At 35.4% G+C, this 16,299-nt stretch overlaps 1 protein-coding gene across 2 annotated transcripts; it reads left to right on the top strand.

The window, feature by feature from the left end:
* The first annotated feature begins 1,055 nt into the window (after nucleotides 1–1,055).
* LOC128228784 (ATP-binding cassette sub-family E member 1-like) lies at nucleotides 1,056–15,138 on the top strand. 2 transcript variants are annotated; one of them, XM_052940285.1, is made up of 16 exons: nucleotides 1,056–1,145; nucleotides 4,230–4,370; nucleotides 4,679–4,764; nucleotides 5,172–5,269; nucleotides 5,509–5,626; nucleotides 7,963–8,100; nucleotides 8,420–8,489; nucleotides 8,807–8,903; nucleotides 9,660–9,871; nucleotides 10,190–10,339; nucleotides 10,661–10,792; nucleotides 11,107–11,276; nucleotides 11,894–12,036; nucleotides 12,677–12,799; nucleotides 13,064–13,175; nucleotides 13,439–15,138. In XM_052940285.1, exons 2-16 carry the CDS (start codon nucleotides 4,238–4,240, stop codon nucleotides 13,484–13,486), a joined length of 1,830 nt encoding a protein of 609 aa, XP_052796245.1. In that variant the 5' UTR covers nucleotides 1,056–1,145; nucleotides 4,230–4,237; the 3' UTR covers nucleotides 13,487–15,138. The 2 variants fall into 2 exon arrangements, with proteins under 2 accessions (XP_052796245.1, XP_052796246.1); XM_052940286.1 differs by lacking the exon at nucleotides 1,056–1,145 and adding an exon at nucleotides 3,686–3,704.
* Nucleotides 15,139–16,299: the final 1,161 nt, after the last annotated feature.

Raw genomic sequence — 16,299 nt, 5'->3', positions numbered from 1 at the left:
ATTAGCTTTTGACAATCATTCTCACACATTATACTTTGAAAGTATAAAATATTCATCGACATAATTTCTTAATTTGTATAGCTGGTAAATATTGCCTTCTTTAATTTGCAAAGTGGTCGCATTTCAGAATGAACTTTTTTTTTTACTTTTTGGATGAAATAGTGTATTTTCCAGAACTACTACTACTACTACTTGATAGCCCATTTATATGATTATTAAAATGGACGAATTTTCCAGCAGATTAAGTCATTACAGCTTACTTGTTGGCCCTCGATCATAGTTGTGCGATTTAATTCCTACTTCTTTACATATGTGAGTATACATGAGTCCTTGGGAGAAAGCAAAGAACATGCCATACTCATAAACATACCATCTTTAATAAAAGATATATGAACATTTAACATATAAAATGGCAGCATCTTCGGAAATACTTTATACAGATCCTGGGAATTTTGAGAGCCAAGTGCCCTCTGAAATAACCGTTTCGATCATTTGGCCACATTTTGTCTTTGGGAAATCAAACTGTGGTGGAGGAACCCAGTCTTTCTTCAGGACATGATGCCTTTCACCGGCTGCCAAGGAACCTTGTTGCTTAATGTTCGAGCTGATATCTTCGACATCAACCGCTGTCGGAGAGCTGGGGAAAAACATAGAAAACATTCTTAAAAATGTTTGTAAAACTCAAAAAAATAAATAAATAGAAAATCAATTGTTCACGTTCAGAGTCCTGATAAGTAAGATATAATATTTAATGAACAAGCATATTACAAGTGTTCAACCGTTCTACGTATAGTTCATATGGTATATTTTTATGACTTAAATTGTATTCAATCACGAATTTATCGATAACCCGATATGGCTGATATTATAATGACATAAGACTTGATAATCTTACAGGCTTGAGCAATTTTAACCAGCTTATTTTATTTTCACTGGTTATAAGTAAATCGAGTTTAAATTATTAATACAACTGGATACGTACAAAGATTGATCTTATATCATGAAAATGGTCAAAATGTACAGTATAGTTGCATGTAGCCTTTCAATGACTTTTTTCCCAGAGGCAAATTATACACGCACCGACAACACATGCGCACGAAAGCGGCCATATTCGAGCAACGTTACCGGCAACAAGCAAAATAAAGGTTTAATGTGATTACAAATATTATTCACAAGTAGACCAACGAACGATTAATAAATGACGTTTTATTAATGATTTGTCATTAATGGATTTCGTGTTTATATTGAAATTGATCCAATTTCTTTTCCATATGTTTTGGGTGGGGGTATGTTTACAAAAAAACAACCAGATGTTGTGCAATAGTTGTTGGTTTAGTAGTGGATGTCATAGTAGCCACATAAAGGGACGATTCTTTATTAAATCAATTGTGGTTTGCAAGGTTTTGATTGATCAAATTCAATTTGTGTTTCTTTGATTGACACAACATTTCATTAATGTTATCTGTTCAAAGTTCATTTTTTGAAGGATTTTTAAGTATTGTAAGCTGGCTTTGTTGTCTGTGTAAGCTTGCTTTAACATAAACATTTAATCTTTATTTTATTCAATTAAGAATACAACCTACATTTTACGCCAATGAAATTGCAGAAAGGCAACCATTAAGTAGTAGACTAGTCCACCTAAATGGCCGTCAACCAGTCTTTTGACAATTTTTAGACTATGGCAGACTGGTGACGTCCACCATCCCAGCAAAAAGTAGCAAACGGGCCTTGCGCAGAGGATCCTCGCGGCCACAATTTTTAAATTATCTTTGTTATAAATTCAAATTTCTACGAAAATATCATTGCCTACTATCAAACACACATTTATTTATGTCATTATGCCAAAAAAACATGTTCAGATACCATAATGCACTTACATGCATCGATTGTATCCATTAATCTGTAAATCTAGGACAAATCTGACAGGTTGTGTACATGTATGAAACGGGGTAGAGGATTTCGAATATTTTGGTCGTTAATAGGCTCGGTTAAATAACACTATTAAAATGCAACCATTTCAATGCGCTGAACGCTAACGTGTTTGATGGGTCAAGTTGGGTGAAGTTCATGATGATGATGTTCGTGATGATGATGATGATGATGATGATGATGATGATGATGATTAGGTATCACCATTTTTGAACACTGTTGCGTTGCTCTGCACAATACATAGAAAAGGGAGGATAACTGTGACTGCGCACAGGGTTAACCATCATTGACGGATGGGTACAAATTTATTCGATAAAAATCAACATGTATATAAAATGGTGGACTGCTACGCTCATTTCGTGACCCAGAGTATATTTATGTAAAAATAACGACTCTAACGACAAATCCAACCCAGTTAAGATCACTGTTAGGTACATTTGTAACAATTATATCATTATTAATCAACATCGATGCATAATATTACTATATATTCTTTCGTCCAGTGTTAAATGGTAGAGAGTTGTAGCGTTACAGGGATACACATGAAATGTCAAAATAATAAAAAAGTATCCCTGATCGCTCATTATTGTAGCTAAGTAGTAGACTTAAACATTAAGAATTTCAACCTTTGCGCGTGTTAAAAAGTCTGCCTACTGCCAATCATCCAATACACGCTACGCTTACTCCTCCCATTCTTAATCATTAAGAATTCACTTTATGTCATCTAACTATTACTAAGAGCTACATATTTAATATACAATTAGGTTTGGTGAAGTATTGGAACATGACATATTCCCCAACCTTAGACTTTAAAAAGGAAGTGTTTTAGGCTTTAAACAATATTGATCAGTGATTTTAATACTCATTATATACTGGTTGACGTCACAAATCCGAACACTTTTTGAGGTTTTTCACAATTATCTTGGAGAGTTTTTGTTGAAGTAAGTTAAAATTGGGTATGAATCATCTTTGGTTAATGTGACAGTGCTCCAGCTAGGCCTAAATAGCAGGGTGGGGCACCCCGCTGCCCTTTTCAAGCACCCTGCTGTGCCATTTTGTTTGACAGAGTCAATTTTCAGAAATAAGTATGAAAATAATAAATATAAATAGTTTTGACACTAAATTAAAGAAAACAGGTAAAGTATTCATAACCAACTATTAGGATTGAAAGTAATTACAACAAATACACAATAAGAATTCAACATTGGCCCTTGCAAGTGCCTGATCAAGGCTCATTGAAAGTGCCCTTTTTAACCTAGCACCCTGCCCTTTTCAAATCCTGGCTGGAGCACTGATGTGACAACATCTGTCAAAGTACAGATTCACGATCTCATCAATTTTATGTCGAAAATCGATCATTTTATAGACAGTTAATCACCCTTAAATTTATGCTATGGAGGGCACAAATACTGAACACTTGAAAAGCGAAAATACATGGTCATACAATTATAATCATTAAGTATGCTATATTAAATATACACTTAGCTGCAAAGTTATTTATTGTTTCCGATGTTTTTCAAAACATGAAATTCCAATGCAAAGCGTGATTTCTGTTTATAAATATCTTGAATGTAGGTCAACATAACTGCAAAACCTAAAGATGCGCGTCCGCCCTCTGACGTCATTCCCCCCGTGTGCTACATTTTGATCCTTTAGCGTATAAACATTGAATGGCATTTTTTTAGGAAAATACTCAACAAAACAAGATGAAACTTCCGCAAGTGTGACCAAGGCAAGCCTTTGTATTGATCTAGATCATCGAATAATCGATCACGGTAAACAAACGTGTGTTTTAGCTGGTGTTCGGGATTTGTGCCCTGTTCGGAAATGTACCATCAACCAGTAGATGCTCTTACATCAGCGTATAATTCATAGATTTTGATTACAGAAAAATCTCAACAAATCATTTGCCTTGTAACAAAAACATTACCTAACCTGGCCTAACTTTTTCTTAAGCTTTTTTACGCCTTATAAATGTGATCATTTTTTCTTTAAACAATTAAATCATGAGTATTTATATTTTAATTATCCACTGGCATGAAAACAATATTACTAGATATTTACCATTTGGCTTTTTAAACATTTGATCCCTTATTCACTTCGAACTTTGTACATACCATTACATGTAGTCCAAATAATTGTGTATTAAAAGTATTTTTAGTAATAATATACACATGTGAAAGGAGGCAAATACCTCTTATAATTGATGAATAATTAAATAATAGCCCTTTTAGTGAGTGATTAGAATTGGGAGTTTAGGTTACATATTTTAACATAATTACATTGTTTCTGTCTTCCAGGTGTCAAGATGTCCAAGAGGAAACCTAAAGTTGAGGAAGAGAAAGATAAGCTGACAAGAATCGCCATTGTCAGCAGTGACAAATGTAAACCTAAGAAATGTCGTCAAGAATGCAAGAAGTTTTGTCCTGTAGTACGAATGGGTACGTTATAAACTGCTGTTAATCATTTCATAGAATAATCATTTTTGACTGCAAATTCTTTAACTTATATTTGTACACATTTAACTCATACTACTAAAGCCCTCGTTAATTACCTGCTTTGTTCAACAAAAGAATCTGTTAAGGTGAAGTTCACCTGAATTTGTTTGTTCTTTGTAATCTTGCAAATTTGGTTCAGTATCTTGTCAATTTCATGTTTATCATGAATTATATTTAACTTATATGTTTAAAATGATATAATTCGGGTGAAATATACATTTCAAAAATGATTACTTCCTTTTTCTTTGCAGGAAAATTATGCATTGAAGTTACACCAACAGATAAAATAGCCTTTATATCAGAAGATCTTTGCATTGGATGTGGTATATGTTCAAAGGTAGGCAGACTTAAAAGTCATCGAAATTAGACTTTTGGATGAACAAGCCCGAATGCTTATACTATTGCTTTTGAACAAGCCCTGCTATATAAAATTCAGAATTTGAGCAAGCCCGAAAGACATTTTACCAGTGCAGGGCTAGCGGGCTTGTGCTAATTTCGACCACTGCCTTAAGTTTTAATAATGTGCAACACTTAATACAGAATGAAAGGGTTTAGGCCTGTTTTGAAATGCCAGGTTGCTTTCAGAAATGATTTCATTATGAACCGGGTCTTAATGTTAAAAATGACCATTATAGTTTTCAATATATTATTACATGATTGGTTGACCTGTAACAGTGTTCATAAAGATATCATTGTTGCTCATGTAAGATGACATGTAACAGTTGTTGTTGTATTTGACTTCAGAAATGTCCTTTTGAAGCAATCAACATCATCAATTTACCAAGTAATCTTGCGAAAGACACAACACATAGGTACAGCGCAAACAGCTTTAAACTGCATAGGTAAGAGTTACACTTCATAATGTGTTACATAGATGACAGTTATGCAAGGAGTTCACTTCTTTAACATGAATGTCATTTATATAAATTTTTAAACTTCTATTTAATCTGTGATAATTATAAACTATAATTGTGTACTTTTGAGTTTTAACATGTTCAGAAATCTTATACATAATTATCTGATGTTTTAAGATTGTTCTAATTAATGTTGAAGTCTATACAATTTATTAACCTTAAATCAGATTGCCGACCCCTAGACCAGGTGAAGTCCTTGGTCTGGTGGGGACAAACGGTATCGGGAAGTCAACAGCGCTCAAGATTCTTGCTGGGAAACAAAAGCCAAATCTTGGCAGATTCAGCGTAAGTTCATTAGTTTATCATTGTATACAGTGCTATGATCTATCTTAATTTTTGTAATTGTCTCCATAAATGTGTCCCCCGCCAAATCTGGTTTCAGGAGGGGGATATTGTTTTGGTGTTGTCCATCTGTCTGTCCGGTACCATATCTTGGTAGGCATTGATCAGAAAATGTTCAAACTTGGTCAGAATGTTCCCTTTGACCAAATCTCAACTACTTTTAAAATTGGGTCACATGGGGTCAAAAACTAGGTCACTAGGTCAAATCTTAAAAAAATCTTTGGAAACATACTAGAGGCATTGTACATGTCTTCATGAAACTTGATCAGAATGTTTGCCTTGATGAAATCTTAGATTAGTTTGGAACTGGGTAACATGGAGTCATAAGCTAGGTTTCTTGGTCAATTCTAAATGCTACATTATATACAATATTTTTTTTATTTCATACAGTTGCAATCAAACTCAAACTCATATATATATTATATTGTTCTAATTAATGTTGAAGTCTATACAATTTATATATTTGTAAATATATATATTTCACCAACAATTGATTTCCATTCCTTGACTTAGCCTTATCAGGCGGGGGATATCAATTCAACAAATTTGCTTGTTAAATGGCTTTTTTAATTTCTTTTTATGCCCCCGAAGGTGGGCATATTAAAATTGCACCGTCCATCCGTCCGGCTCTGTAACTTTCCCTTGTATGGACAGATTTTAAAATAACTTGCCACATGTGTTCCACATACCAAGACAACGTGTGGCGTGCAAGACTGGTGTCCATACCTCAAAGGTCAAGGTCACACTTAGTGTTTATTCACAATGGAGTGCTGCATATAAGGACATAGAGTATAGGTTGTCGTGTCCGGGCTGTAACTTTCTCTTGTATGGACAGATTTTCAAATAACTTGCCACATGTGTTCCACATAACAAGACGACGTGTCACGTGCAAGACCCGTGTCCCTGCCTCAAAGGTTAAGGTCACACAGTGTTTATTCACAATGGAGTGCTGCATATAAGGACATAGAGTATAGGTTGTCGTGTCCGAGCTGTAACTTTCCCTTGTATGGACAGATTTTAAAATAACTTGCCACATGTGTTCCACATACCAAGACGATGTGTCGCGTGCAAGACCCGTGTCCCTACCTAAAAGGTCAAGGTCACACTCAGTGGTTATTCACAATGGAGTGCTGCATATAAGGACATAGAGTATAGGTTGTCGTGTCCGGACTGTAACTTTCCCTTGTATGGACAGATTTTAAAATAACTTGCCACATGTGTTCCACATACCAAGACGATGTGTCGCGTGCAAGACCCGTGTCCCTGCCTCAAAGGTCAAGGTCACACATAGTGTTTATTCACAATGGAGTGCTGCATATAAGGACATAAGAGTATAGGTTGTCGTGTCAGGGCTGTTACTTTCCCTTGTATGGACAGATTTTAAAATCACTTGCTAAATGTGTTCCACATATGAAGACGACGTGTCGTGTGCAAGACCCATGTCCCTACCTCTAAGGTAAAAGATACACTAAGTGTTTATTCACAAGGGAATTCTGAATATAAGGACATAACAGTGTAGGTTGTCAAGTATGGGTGGTATTTTTTTATGTTCAGAGGCAATTTAAAATAACTTGCCATATGTATTTGACACGTAAAGGCAATATCAACTTTTCATGTACTGACCTTGTTCGTAGGTCAATGTCACATTCGGGGGCTTTCGTCACATACTGTGACAGCTCTTGTTTCAATTTATAACCTATTTTAAAATATATGCTTTTATCCCCATGTCAGCAATTCATTGTTATGTTTTGTGATGTCATGTATGTTTGTTACGCATGTCGGAAAACAGCTCATGGAGCTAATGCTTCTTGTTATCATATACACAACTTAAGATAAAGATTCTTGTATCAGTCATCAAAATATTTGTGAAAAAAGTCCAATACAGACCCATGTTCGAGGAAAAAAGTCTCTTGATATTGTGATAGCAGCAGGTTATTGATATAATCTACATGTACTACGTTTTTCTTTATGTAGACTAAACATTTTATATGAACAGTGTACATTAGCTAAAGTGAACAAGATTTATTGTTAAATACAAAGGCTAAATAGATCATGAATATATGGTCTGAAATGAACATCTGATTCTGAAGGCAATGGATGTAATGTTTTGACCAAGAGGCGATTTCATGAGCCTAGGACCTTTCATACAGACTGTGAGATTAGGCACAGTGTGTTTTACAGCTTTACGCTTTCCTTTAATCCATCTCTGTCACTCACATTTTATAACAACCTAACTATTGATAGGTTACTTAATCTTTGTTTGACTTCACCTTGCACAGGATCCCCCAGACTGGACGGAGATCCTGACCTACTTTCGAGGCTCAGAGTTGCAGAATTTCTTCACTAAGATTCTGGAAGATGACCTGAAAGCCATCATCAAGCCCCAATATGTGGACCAGATTCCCCGCGCTGTCAAGGTATGATTTGAGCTTATAAGCCGTGGGAAGTTTCATGAAGAAGTTAAGGAGCAACTGTATCTAGGAGAGATTTCCAACAGTAATACTGCATTGTTGAATATCTCTCCAAGGAATCAACCTCTTTAATTATTTTATTTTTTTAATTGGTATTGAGTTGTCTTTCATTTCATGCTTTGTGTTAATTCACTTGAGGCATTTACTGATATGTTTGTTTGTGTGTAAGAATGACATGTTACTGTTGAGGAGTTTAATTGAATTATTAATCCATAAAAATACTGTAATGAAGTAAGTTTTGACATATTTACTGACTTTGTTGTAGGGGTCAGTTCAGACACTTTTGGACAAAAAAGATGATATAGGAATCCAGGATGAGATCTGCAAACAGCTAGGTAATAGTCACTCATGAAGTATGAAATTTTCCTGTTTCATGATTAAAGAAATCAGTATTCTAATGTTTATAGAATTTCATCATTATGTCCAACTATCTATAGATATTTGTATATGGATTTTATCTAAAATAAGAGTTAAACAAACTGATTCCTGAGATTAATGTTTTGGTTTGGTGCATGCCAATTTGGTTTTGAATGATACGTAAGATTTATTGTTTATGCCACAATTTTTTTGTTTTATTTTAAGCCCATTAGCAAATAGTGAAATATAAGTGCAAGACCTTCTCTTATAACTATTGTTTCCTTCTGTGTTGCAGACCTTCTGCATGTGAAGGATCGAGATGTGGAAGCGTTGTCCGGCGGAGAGCTACAGAGATTTGCCTGTGCAATGGTCTGCATACAGAAGGCTGACATGTACGTGCATTATGAACAAAGTCTTGCCGAGCATCCATCTGATTAATCACATGATTTAAGTATATAACTGATCAGAGTTTTTCTGGGATTTTATAAACAGTATTCTGTAATGTTCCCAATGGCAAAAATAGCCTTTTTTCAAATTTTCCAATAAAAAATTCCTTTCAGAGGTTCTGCATACATGTAGTTATGCATACAAATTCCTATCAAAGCATCATAATTGCATATTGCTTAAAAGAAATATGGATCGGCTTAGTTTTTTAGTCTATTGAATTTGATCACTTCCCAAAAATGTTGCACAATGCAAAGTACATTTTAAAAAAAAAATGAAAAAACTTAGACGATAAATATTTTCTTTGTTGATCAAACAATTGACTATTTCCAAAAGTAAAACAAATGGATTAAATTAAGCTATGTAGGGTGTTAACTGCAAAAAAAAAACACCATAATATTAATGATTATTGTCTAGTATTTGGGTTTGTGAGGCCCATCTGGCCCAGCTTTTAAGTTACATGTAGCTTGTAAAATTTGAGTGGGTCTGGTAAAATATTTGCAAAATTAATTAAATTGTAAACAAAGAGCCAAAAGTATGTTTAATGTGGTTTTTTTTCGAACAGATAAAAGCTCAAAATCATTCTCAATGTTTGGAAATAGCCATTTCTCAATAAGGTTTTACTCAATTGATTTAACTTCCTTTTAACATTAAATAACCTGAAAGAAATGTTAATTTACAAGTTTATATATATATTGTTTCAGCTTTATGTTTGATGAGCCATCAAGTTACCTGGACGTAAAGCAGAGATTGAATGCTGCCATTGCCATCCGTAACCTGATTGCCTCGGACAAGTACATCATTGTGGTGGAGCACGATCTCTCTGTGCTGGACTACCTCTCTGACTTCATCTGCTGTTTGTATGGCGTGCCTGGAGCATATGGTGTGGTCACTATGCCCTTCGGTGTCAGAGAAGGTCAGTCCATTTGATTGGTTAATACAGTCACCTGTTATAGCTGTTATTTTTAACATAAAGTATCTTACATATTATGTTTGTACAAATTAAAAAAATAAACACATGTCAAATTGATACTATTGTGGTATTTAGGTTTTAATCAAACTTGTCATCTTGAAAAGTTTCATAAATCTATCATTAAGATGCCAGTATTTTGTTTGGTTTCAATGAGTCTAACAAACGTTATTAATTTGAAAATGAGTTGAATGTTGTGAAAAAGTAGTTAGGACATATTTTTATATATGTAATATTTGTATCAGTAATTTTCCATGTACTCAGGTATCAACATTTTCCTTGATGGGTTTGTGCCTACTGAGAACCTGCGTTTCCGAGAGGTGTCACTCACCTTCAAAGTGGCGGAGACTGCAATGGAGGAGGAGATCAAGAGAATGTGCAGATATGAGTACCCAGATATGGTGAAAAACCTCGGTAAGTAGGCTTTCAGAAGTAACAAGGATTGGATTTAATGATGAACAGGTTTAGACATTTTGTTGTGCATTTGATGCTATTGTTATTGTAGTAAAAGCTGTCATGTTGGATATAACTTGCAGAATTCAGAAACAAACTAAGTTCATATGTTCACAATGACATAGGCGTATATGTTGCATTTCTTGTCACTCAAACTTAAAATGAGGGAGTTAAACCTTTGATTTATGAAGGAAACTGAAGAGAATTAATACATTACATTTTTTGGGGTTGGTTTCCAATCACCAGCTATCATGGCAATATATTGAAGGTTGTTTTATTCAGGTTCATTCAGCCTGAAAGTGAATGCTGGCCAGTTTACAGACTCTGAGATTGTTGTGATGTTGGGGGAAAATGGAACCGGGAAGACAACATTCATCAGGATGTTGGCTGGCAAACTGCAGCCAGATTCAGGAGGTAAGTGTCTTTTCCTAATGAGACGTAAACTTCTTAGATGGTATGTTATTGTTACATGGATTATTGAAGCACACTAACAGTTAGCACTACAAAATGATATGATTTGTAACAATCGTCCTCGACATAAAGTTTAAGATGAAACATAAGTAATTTTTGGCTCCTAAAATACTCTCTAAGACATGATGAAACATAAGTAATTTTTGGCTCCTAAAATACTCTCTAAGACATGTGTTGCCTTAACTTTTAATTATTAAAAGAATTTATTATCATTCAACCAATAAAAGCTTACTTGACCCAAAGTGTATTCTATTCAGGCCAGTGTCCGGTGCTAAATGTGAGCTACAAGCCCCAGAAGATCAGCCCCAAGTCTCAGGGCTCGGTCCGCCAGTTACTTCATGATCGCATCAGGGACGCCTACATCCACCCGCAGTTTGTGACTGACGTGATGAAACCGCTCCTCATTGAATGTATCATGGATCAGGAGGTAAGGAATAGGTTCAAGATACTCCTTAGATTATTTAATAATATGCCTTAAATGGTATTTGACACATTTTGTTTTGGAAATCCCTGGGATATTGATGAATGTTTGAATTGAACTGAAGTCATGTTCTGTTTATAAAATGCCAGTTTTGAAAAAAAAAAGTGTTACTAATAAATTTTAAGGATATAGCTTGTTATACATGTGATTGTTGATAAACGTTGTAAATCATCTAAGAATGTTCTGTTGTTTTAATGTTGGTAAAATGTTATGAAGTGTTTAGTGGGCACTATGCAGTAAACAAACAGTTCCGGTTACCGGGGTAAAATTATCTTGTTAATTTACTGATGTTATCGAGACATGGATGGTTATCTGATGCGCAGTGAATTATATAAACTCATGTGTATATTAGATATTGAATTCAAAGACTATAAATTAATTTGGTCAAAAATAAATTAGAATAAGCCAATGAGGACAATTTTAATGAATTGCTGAATAAATGTGTTGAGTGATCCCTAAACTGAGGCTTGAAAAGATATAAAAATTAATAAGTAGTTAAATCAAGATTTTAGTTTCAAAAGCTCTGTACCAGTGATAAATAATGAAATTAAGAATGTCTTCAGGTACAAAATCTGTCTGGAGGAGAATTACAGAGAGTGGCACTGACCCTGTGCCTTGGAAAGCCTGCGGATGTGTACCTGATCGACGAGCCCTCCGCCTACCTAGACTCTGAACAGCGTCTCCATGCTGCCAAGGTTATCAAGAGGTTAGTACTCATGGCTTGATCAAACGTTTGCTGGTAGTGCTGAAAGCTATATTGACAGTATTTAGCTGGGCTTTATCACCTTCTCTAGCAGTGGCCACGGTTTGGCTACATTGCAGTTAAAAATATTAAAAATATTTACATTTTCCCCAATTTACTGGTACAAACACTTGTTTCCAAAATATTATTAACAAAAACATAAAAGAATAAATTTTTAAATCAAGGTATCAATGTGTACTAATGTTTTTAAAGCTGTGTCTGTTTTATCACATGTCACTCTTATATAAATTTTATTAAATGATCTAGAAGCATTTAGGCGAACCTTTTTGGCTGATCTTTACCCATTTTTGCTGAAAAAGCACTGAGGTAAAGAAAAACTTCAAGGTATTGTCAGAAGATGTCCTTGATATCGGTGTTGTCCAAAAACTTTCAAATAAATTTGAAACACATGTTGCCTCACGTTAAATACACATGAACAGCAAGGCCCATAACTCTGGCTTTCATGATGGGAAAATTTTGCCCCCTTTTAGACTGAAAGTAACAAGCAATCCCGGGCATATGCTTGCGATATTCTTGTTAATAATCAGTTTGACTCCACTTAAAAGATTTCCATTGATGATTCAGTATTATTTTGTATCTCCAGGTTTATCCTTCATGCTAAGAAGACGGCGTTTGTGGTCGAGCACGATTTCATCATGGCGACATACCTGGCCGACAGAGTGGTTGTGTTTGAAGGCAACCCTGGCATCGACACTATAGCTAACACGTGAGCACAATTGTCATGTCACTTATGATAAAGACAAGAAATGTAGCTTGGAGTTTAAGATGATAACACCAGTGTTGTGATAAAAAAAATATTACTGATTGCTTTTTCTCCATGCCAGTTATTGCTTCTAGATAGCTCTTTGTAGCTAATGGTTACTGTATTAATGCTCCCAACAACAAAGCTTTACCTTAAAGGCTTTAACCTTTAACTGGACTAATGAAAGTTATGCAGTTGCCTTGACCTTATTACCTATCCATGTTGCAGGCCTCAGTCTCTACTGAATGGCATGAACAAGTTCCTCAAGTCCCTGGACATCACATTCCGTCGGGACCCAAACAACTTCCGACCCAGAATCAACAAGCTCGCCTCCGTCAAGGTAACATACACTATCAGAAAAGAGTTGTCGCCCTTAAGTCTTATATTGGCCGTTATTGCTTTTCTTGTAGCTGAAGGCATTAACTTCTTACCTGATTCATATACATTTGTCAGTCTCTGACCTTATAATATTATATTTAATGGAGTAATATGTTATAATCAATATAATTTTCTTCTGCTAAAAAGAGTACCGGTAGACAAAATTTATCTCTTAAGAATGTAATGTGATCTATCCTTTTTATCAGTGATTCATTATCATTTCAGGATACAGAGCAGAAGAAGGGTGGGAATTATTTCTTCCTTGAAGATTAAGGCACCCTAGTGGTGTCTGACAAACCACTCGTTAGGAGGCCCAGCCTGCAGTACATGAAAACAGTCAATCTGGTCTGCTGGTCAAGGTTTAATACTTCAAAAGACAGTAACAATGAAGAAATTTGTGCGATCAAATCCTTGTTGCATGGATACACATTCTATATTCAAGAGTCCCTGCATGGCATTTGTTTTCTATCAATTTGCCATTTTAACAGGCAAAGTTTTGACCCTGTCCCAGTCTTGCTGTTATTTTATATCACTACAGCATTTGAAAATTTAACATCGTTGACAGAAGATTTGTTTTCTTGGATACAACCTTTGACCCCTGCTTGTTCAGGTCCAGGTCATCTAGGTGGAGGGAAGAAGTATTGCAGGCTGTTTTGGTGGATTGCAGGGGATAGTTTCACAGTAACAGTGACCTTCATGTGGGGTTGGCAAGGGTTAGATGACTTTGTTGGTTTCTGTTGCTATGACAACTATTTTAGCCTCCCAATAATAGATGAAATATATTTTGATTTTTTTCTGTCTTTAATTTTAAGGTAGAATACTTGTCTGTGTGTTTCTTTTCAAGTTTTTTTTTCCTGTTAAGGGGAATTGATTTCAATTCTTGTTATGTCCTTGATTTTAGTTTCCTGAAAATTTAACCATATTGTCATAGCAACAGAAACCAAACATGCACAGCCCAAAAGATACTATTTGTATAAGTCTTAGGATAAAATAGTATCACAGTGCTCCAGCTAGGCCTAAATAGCAGGATGGGGCATTATACTGCCCTTTTCCCGCTCCCTGCTGCCTTTTTACCAAATGTCCCTAAATCTGGTCCGTAGTGTCCCTAAATCTGGTCCGTAATGTCTGGTCCATAATGTCCATGGTCCGTAGTGTCCGTAATTCATCCTGATGTGCCCTTTTGTTTGACAGAGTTAATTTTCAAAAGTATAGAAATAATATACATAATTTTGACACTGATGTATACATAACATCTAAGGTATTCGAAACAAACTATTAGTTATAAAAGAAGTTGCAACACGTACACAATAACAATTGAACATTGACGCTTGCAAGTGCCCAATCACTGCTCATTCAATGCGCATCACAAATGCCCTTTCTGACCTAGCACCCTTTCCCATTTCAAATCCTTGCTGGAGCACTGGTGTCTAAAGTATTTAACAGCCAAACACTTGACATCAATTAGCTGCTCGTTGATATGAATGGTTTATATTGGGGATAGTGGAACAAAGACACCACACAGTTACTGTGATTTTATTCCATTGAAGTGAACTCGCTAGTGCTAGAATTTGGTGCTGTTGGTCACCTTAGGTAATCTGTATGGTACACAGATGCGCCTACTCACTGAATTTTATTTGTAAAATAACCTGGTTATGTATTTATTTGTACAAAAATGAAATTTTTATGTGATGCTGATAATTCAAAACGAAATTGTTGAAATGTTGCATGAATCAAAGACTACAAGGAAATGTATAGTGGCATGTTTTAGCCATACTGCTTAACCCTTGATTAAAAAAAACTGTAATCATGTCTTAAACACTATTCACGACAACCTATGACTTAGAAGATTGATATTTTTGTTATTTGTGATAAAGAAGATAACAAAAGTGATTAAGTTTTCAGGAAAATAAAAGATAACTTCTTTATACATTGTGTTTATTTTCATTTCATGTCCTGGCTGCATACCTGTACTTTATCAACCAGGTTTTCACAAAGTGAAACCTGGTTATTAGAATGGCGAACGTCGTTGTTCGGGTGGGCGGCGTCAAACTCACCTATGAAACTGAATAACTTTAGTAAGGGTTGACATATCTTGACCAAACCTGGTCTATAGAAAGAGTTTATGGGTACTTTCATGGGATTGCGTTTGGGGTCCCTAGGGTCGAGGTCACTTACTAAAAATAGAAAAATGGTTGACACTGAATTACTTTAGTTAGGGATAACATATCTTGACTAAACTTGGTCAATAGGAAGAGTTTATGGATACCTTTCATGGGATTGCGTTTGGGGTCCCTAGATTCAAGGTCATGGTCACTGTTACTGAAATTAGAAAAAACGGTTGAAACTGAATAACTTTAGTTAGGGATGACATATCTTGACTAAACTTGGTCTATAGGAAGAGTTTATGGAGGCCTTTCATGGGATTGCATTTGGGGTCCCTAGGGTCAAGGTCACTTTTACTAAAAATAGAAAAATGGTTGAAACTGAATTACTTTAGTTAGGGATAACATATCTTGACTAAACTTGGTTAATAGGAAGAGTTTATGGAGACCTTTCATGGTATTGCGTTTAGGGTCCCTAGGGTCAAGGTCAAGGTCAATGTTACAAAAATAGAAAAACGGTTGAAACTGAATAACTTTAGTAAGGGTTGATATATCTTGACACTTGGTCAATAGGAAGAGTTTATGGATACCTTTCATGAGATTGGGTTTGGGGTACCTAGATTCAAGGTCAAGGTCACTGTTACTAAAAATAGAAAAACGGTTGAAACTGAATAACTTGAGGGATGACATATCTTGACTAAGCTTGGTCTATGGGAAGAGTTTATGGAGACCTTTCATGGGATTGCGTTTGGGGTCCCTAGATTCAAGGTCACTGTTACTAAAAATAGAAAAATGGTTGGAACTGAATAACTTATGTTAGGGTTGACATATCCTGACACAACTTGATTAAAAGGAAGAGTTTATGGATACCTTTCAATGGATTGCATTTGGAGTCCCTAGGTTCAAGGTCACTGTTACTAAAAATAGAAAAACAGACACAGGCTGAAGTTCTTCTGTCAATCATTAAAAACCTGGTTTCGTGAC

This window comes from Mya arenaria, chromosome 3, assembly GCF_026914265.1.
Source record: "Mya arenaria isolate MELC-2E11 chromosome 3, ASM2691426v1".
Taxonomy (NCBI): Eukaryota; Metazoa; Mollusca; class Bivalvia; order Myida; family Myidae; genus Mya; species Mya arenaria.
This window is presented reverse-complemented; position numbering and strand designations above follow the sequence as displayed.